The sequence below is a fragment of the Salvelinus sp. IW2-2015 genome, unplaced genomic scaffold, assembly GCF_002910315.2.
Source record: "Salvelinus sp. IW2-2015 unplaced genomic scaffold, ASM291031v2 Un_scaffold3508, whole genome shotgun sequence".
In the NCBI taxonomy this organism is placed as follows: domain Eukaryota; kingdom Metazoa; phylum Chordata; class Actinopteri; order Salmoniformes; family Salmonidae; genus Salvelinus; species Salvelinus sp. IW2-2015.
This window is the reverse complement of record NW_019944788.1, coordinates 61,068-67,564: the sequence shown is the minus strand read 5'-3', so window position 1 is coordinate 67,564 and position 6,497 is coordinate 61,068. Positions and strand designations below refer to the sequence as shown.

General features: G+C 45.4%; 1 protein-coding gene across 1 annotated transcript in view; it reads right to left on the bottom strand.

Moving 5' to 3' along the window:
• The window catches only part of LOC112076002 (stAR-related lipid transfer protein 13-like), a gene marked incomplete at its 3' end in the record, with an annotated part of 64,905 nt that overhangs the window by 1,391 nt on the left and 57,017 nt on the right, over positions 1-6,497 (bottom strand). The window contains exon 4 of the mRNA XM_070441141.1: positions 5,564-5,863. Coding sequence (XP_070297242.1) covers positions 5,564-5,863 — 300 coding nt within the window. The remainder of the gene's footprint in view (positions 1-5,563; positions 5,864-6,497) is intronic.

The window sequence follows — 6,497 nt, the reverse complement described above, 5'->3', positions numbered from 1 at the left end:
CTAGTGTGGATTTGTTTGTCTGCCCATAGGGTCCTCCTATATCCTACTATAGTAGTACATACTACTGTTAAGACCAGGGCTATAGGGCTGCCTATTCCTATGTAAGTACATACTGTTAATGGGCCGTAGGGTCCTATTCTATGTAGTATCTACTGTTGCAGGGCCTATGGCTCCTATTCCCTAATGTAAGTCAGCTCTGAGAGACCATAGGCTCCCTATTCCTATGTAGTATCTACTAGTTGACCAGGGCATAGGGATCTATTCCTATGTACGGTACACTGTCATGTTGACAGTGGTATAGGGCACCCTATTCCTCCTATGTAGTAACTACTGTTGACAGAGGCCTATGGTTTCCCTATTCCCTATGTAGTACACTACTGTGATGACCAGGGTACCAAGGCGTGTGGAGCTCCCTATTGCCTAATGTAGTCACGTTACTGTTTGGACCAGGGCCATAGAGCTCCTATTCTATGTGTAACACTACTTGTTGGACAGGGCCCATAGGCTCCTATTCCCTATTGTAGTACACTATGTTGACCAGGGCATAAGGGCCCCTATTCCTATTGTAGTAGACTAGTAGTTGACAGGGTATAGGCTCCTATTCGTAATGTAGTACTATGTTTTGACCAGGGTATAGCACATATTACTATTGTACATTGTTGACCAGGGCCATAGCGGCTCCTATTCCTATGTAAAGTACACTACTTTTTTGACAAGGCTATAGGGCTCCCTATCTCCTATGTAGTACACTGTTGACAGGTCCATAGGGCTCCCTATTCCTATTGTAGTACAGCACTAACTGTTGAAGTGGGCTATATTGGGGCGCTATGAGCAAAACTATTCCCTTGTATGTATATGTTGACCAGGGCATAGGGCTCCTATTGCCCTATGTAGTACTAACTACTGTTGCAGGGGCTATAGGAGCTATGGTCGATACCTCCCCTCTGTCTATGTGTATGACGTCGGTGAGCGATCGCTTTGTCATGCGGACTCGTGGGCAAGCAATTCGGTTGAAAACGCTACTTGTGGATATTGTGAAGTGCAGGATGTATGTGGCCTGAAGGTCTCCGCACGCTAGGGCTGCCTAATTCCCTATGTGTAGTACACTACTATGTTGATCAGTGCGGAGAAGTCAGAAAGAATTCCGCGTAGCTAAGTGCCAATGGAGAGGTTAAACGAGATTTCGGTAAGGTGGATAACATTGTGAAGCCGTGGTTGGATGATGAGGGCTTTATTTACGACAGTGACATGGTCACAGATTGGTTTGCGCAGTAATCTTAAGTGGATTGCTCTTGAGAGAGGGATTATTCGCTAGATGACGAAATAGCAGGGCGTCGAGGAGCATTCAAGGGCAGGAGCGGGCGGAGGCCCGCCAAATACAGAAGCGAGTGCCCTACGTGTAGCACCCGCTGGACTACTGGCAGGGTGAGGGGGTTAAGACCGGTTCGCCTAGGTCTAGGTAATCCCGGATTCAGTTACGTGTCGCCCGTCAATATTGGGCGCGCCGTTGTAGCCTTCTTATCGCCAGGCCATTAGCTGTTGGCGGGGCAGGGGGATGTCTTCTACGTAGAGTACGGGTTAACGGCAAATAGGCTAATTGAGCCTAATGTAATGGTTAATTTGAACACGAGAAATAGGCAGCAATAGGCCTGCGTGTTCAGGACAGGAGTTGTGACTGGACGGTCTAAACTGAGGAGGCGTTGTTGCGGCAGCTACCACTGAATTGTGGAACATGAGTCCACACACCGGTTGAATCAACGTTGTTTCCACGTCATTAACCTATGAGGTCCCGTGTGGCTTAGTTGATAGAGCATGGCACTTGCAATGCCAGGGTTGTGGGTTCGATACCCACAGGGGACCAGTATTAATGAAAATGTATGACTTTACTACTGTAATTCGCTCTGGATAAGAGCGTCTGCTAAATGACAAAAATGTAAATGTCTATTAATCTGGGCACGCTTATAAGAAATGTCTGACAAACCATCAAACAGGCAAAGCATCAATACAGGACTAAGATTGAATCCTACTACACTGGCTCTGACGCTCGTCGGATGTGGCAGACTCTTTCTGATTGGCTACCCGGACTATTTGCATTGACCCCCCGTTTGTACACTGCTGCTACTTGCTGTTTATTATCTGTGCATAGTCACTTTACCTCTACTTACATGTACATATTATATCAATTACCTCAACTAACCTGAACACATTGACTCTGTACCGGTAACTCTTGTATACAGTGCATTGTGAAAGTATTCAGACCTGTTGATCTTTCCCACATTTTGTTACATTACAGACTTATTCTAAAATGGATTCAATTGTTAGTTTTTCCTCATTAATCTACACACAATACCCCATAATGACAAAGCAAATACCAGGTTTAAATGTGTTTTTAGTAATGAATTAAAAATTAACTAAAATATTACATTTACATAAGTATTCAGACACTTTATTCAGTACTTTGTTGAAACACCTTTTGGCAGAGATTACAGCCTCAAGTCTTCTTGGGTAGGACGCTACAAGCTTGGCAAACATGTATTTGGGGAGTTTCTCCCATTCTTCTCTGCAGATCCTCTCAAGTTCTGTCAGGTTGGATGGGGAATGTCGATGCACAACTATTTTCAGGTCTCTCCAGAGATGTTCGATCGGGTTCAAGTCCGGCTGGGCCACTCAAGAACATTCAGAGACTTGTCCCTGAAGCCACTCCTGCGCTGTCTTGGCTGTGTGCTTAGGGTCATTGTGCTGTTGAAAGGTGAACCTTCGCAGCAGTCTGAGGTCCTGAGCACTCTTGAGCAGGTTTTCATCAAGTACCTCTCTGTACTTTGCTCCGTTCATCATTCCCTCGATCCTGACTAGTCTCCCAGTCCCTGCTGCTGAAAAACATCCCCACAGCATGATGCTGTCACCACCATGATTCACCGTAGGGATGGTGCCAGGTTTCCTTCAGACGTGGCGCTCGGCATTCAGGCCAAAGAGTTCAATATTGATTATATCAGACCAGAGAATCTTGTTTCTCATGGTCTGAGAGCCTATAGGTGACTTTTGGCAAACTCCAAATGGAAGGTCATGTGCCTTTTACTGAGGAGTGGCTTCCGTCTGGTCACTCTACCACAAAGGCCTAATTGGTGGAGTGCTGCAGAGATGGTTGTCCTTTTGGAAGGTTCTCCCATCTCCACAAAGGAACTGTGGAYCTCTGTCAGAGTGACCATCAGATTCTTGGTCACCTCCCTGACCAAGGCCCTTCTCCCCCGATTGCGGAGTTTGGCCGGGCGGCCAGCTCTCGGAAGAGTCTTGGTGGTTCCAAACTTCTTCCATTTAAGAATGATGGTGGCCACTGTGTTCTTGGGGACCTTCAATGCTGCAGACATTTTTTGGTACCCTTCCCCAGATCTCTGCCTCGACACAATCCTGTCTCGGAGCTCTACGGACAATTCCTTCGACCTCATCGCTTGGTTTTTGCTCTGACATGCACTGTCAACAGTGGGACCTTATATAGACCGGTGTGTGCCTTCCACAAATCATTGTCCAATCCAATGTAATTGTACAACAGTGGGACTCCAAATCATAGTGGTAGAATAATCCTCAAGCGATGGATCAGTGGACAACAGATGCAGCTGAGCTCAATTTGCGAGTTCTCATCGCAAAGGTCTGATACTTATGTAAATAAGGTTTTTCGGTTGTTTAGCTGAATATACATCTTTCAAAATCATTTCTAAAACAAAACCTGTTGTTGCTTTGTCATCATATTGAGTGCTATTGTGTGTACTATTTGCGTTATCGCAAATCGAACCCACAGCCAACTGCTGATCGGTTATTCCACTGAGACCGCAGTGATGCCAGAGCCGAGCCAATGTCAGCTCTACCATCCACACCACTTGACAGATCACTTCCATGAGAAGCACTAACAGAGCACTTCCAGGAAGCCAGAACAGAGAATCTTCCAGAAGCTAACAGAGAACTTCCAGGAAGCCGAAACACGAGAACTCTCCAGACAAGCCGAGACCAGAGAACTTCCAGAAAAGCCAAACAGAAGCACTTCCAGGAAAGCCAACAGAGCACTTCCAGGAAAGCAGAACAGAGAACTTCCAGGGACAGAACATGAACTCCAGAGAAGCCACGACTTCCAGGAAGCCGAACAGCAGAACTTCCATGGAAGCCAACAGCCAGCACTTTCCAGGAGCCGAACAGAGACTTCCAGGAAGCAGAACAGAGAACTTCCAGAAAGGACAAGCAAGAACAGACAATGAGAACTTCCAGGAATGCCAAACAGAGCACTTACTGGACGCAGAACTCCGAGGTAACAGCAAGAACTTCCAGGAAGCATAACAGAGAACTTCCAGGAAAGCAGAACAAGAGAACTTCAGGAAGCGACGAAGAGAAACTTCGCACAGGACCAGGCCGAACAGAGAACTTCCAGGAAGCTAAACAGAGAACTTCCAGGAAGCTCCAAACAGAGAACCTTCCATGCAAGCTAACAGCAGACTTCCAGCGAAGCAAACAGAGAACTTCACGAGGAAGCAGAACATGAGAACTTCAAGGAAGGCCAGAACAGAGAACTTCCAGAGCAGAACTACGAGAACTTCCAGGAAGCACCGAAACAGAGAGACTTCCAGGCAAGCTAACAGAGCACTTCCGAGGAAGCCGAACAGAAGAACTCAGGAAACGTAACAGTAAAACATTCCAGGAAGCTCAAGAACTTCAGGAAGCAGACAAGAGTAACTTCCTGGAGCTTAACATAGTACCTTCCAAGGAAGCAAACAGAGAACAATCCCTGGAAGACTAAGCAACCCAGAACTAACTCTTCCAGGAAGCAAAACAGAGTTACTTCCAGAGCGAACAGAGAACTGTCCAGGAAGCACCACTGATCACGCTAAACAAGTAGCCAGAGCATCCGGACATTTTTCTCCAATTTTCTCCTAAAATGACATATCCCAATCTAATAACGGATATAACTGCCTGTAACTCAGGCCCTAAAGCAAGGATATGCATATTTTTGGTACCATTTGAAAGGAAACACTTTGAAGGTTGTGGAAATGTGAAKGGAATGTAGGAGAATATAACACAATAGATCTGGTAAAATATAATACAAAGAAAAAAACAACCGTTCTTTTGTATTTTTTTGTATCATCATCTTTGAAATGCAAGAGAAAGGCCATAATATATTATTCCAGCCCAGGTGCAATTTAGATGTTGGCCACTAGATGGCAGCAGTGCATGTGCAAAGTTTTAGACGAACCATGTATCTCTAATTTGTTTATTAATAACTTTACYTGTTCAAAACTATGCACTCTCCTCAAACAATAGCATGGTATTATTTCACTGTAATAGCTACTGTAAATTGGACAGTACAGTTAGATTAACAAGAATTTAAGCTTTCTGCCAATATCAGATATGTCTATGTCCTGGGAATTTTTATTGTTACTTACAACCTCATGCTAATCGTATTAGCCTACGTTAGCTCAACCGTCCCGTGGAAGGGACACCGATCCCGAAGAAGTTTTAAATATACCACAACTACATAGGGAATAAGGTGCCATTTGGGAGGCAGACATGAAGACAGACTAACCTGGTAGGGTCCTGCCAGTGAGGCCATAGAGAAAGAGTCAGGAAGCATGGCTCCCAGAGAGTCTTGACTGTGCAGAGAGGATATATCCGTGATCTCTGGTTCGCTGAGGTCCGTCAGGACGCTCTCACTGCTCACCGTGCTCCTCAGTCGCCCCTCCCCCTGGCACCCCTCAGGGCTGCTCTCATTGGGAGAGCCCAGCAGGAAGTGCATYTCCTGGAGGCGGGACCAGCGCCGGCTGTTCCATTCAAAGGTCCATCTCTTACTGATGGCCAGCGGGTCATCGTCGTCTGAATCATCAGTCTGGAGAGAGAGAGAGTATATTGGTCTGTACTACCGCAAAACACATTATTTTAACTAGGCAAGTCAGTGAAGAACAAATTCTTATTCACAATMACGGCCTAGGAACAGTGGGTTAACTGCCTTGTTCAGGGGCAGAACGACAGATTTTTACCTRGTCAGCTCGGGGATTCGATCTAGCAACCGTTCGGTTACTGGCRCAACGCTCTAACCACTAGGCTACCTGCCGCCRCCGACACATTKCACATTCCATCAATATAAAACTACTCTCCTAACAGACCAGTCACATAAAACACTTAATAGCTGGAGTTTAWACATGTTATTGTCAAAGTCAGTTCTGTGCGATCAAAAACATTGGTTTTGCTCATTGAATGGTGCTATATCCATAATTTACCACAAGGTGGCAGAATATATTTGTTTTTTTTCTGACCATGCACAGTACAGGCCCGCATCCTCTGAATGTGAGTCTGCAGCATTTTGCATTTTTCTCTGATTCATACGTATCAATGGTTCAGTCACACACAAAAACATACAAAACTGTTATTCATTCAGATCACCTCTTTTACCCAGACATTCATTCAGATCACCTCTTTTACCCAGACATTCATTCAGATCACCTCTTTTACCCAGACATTCA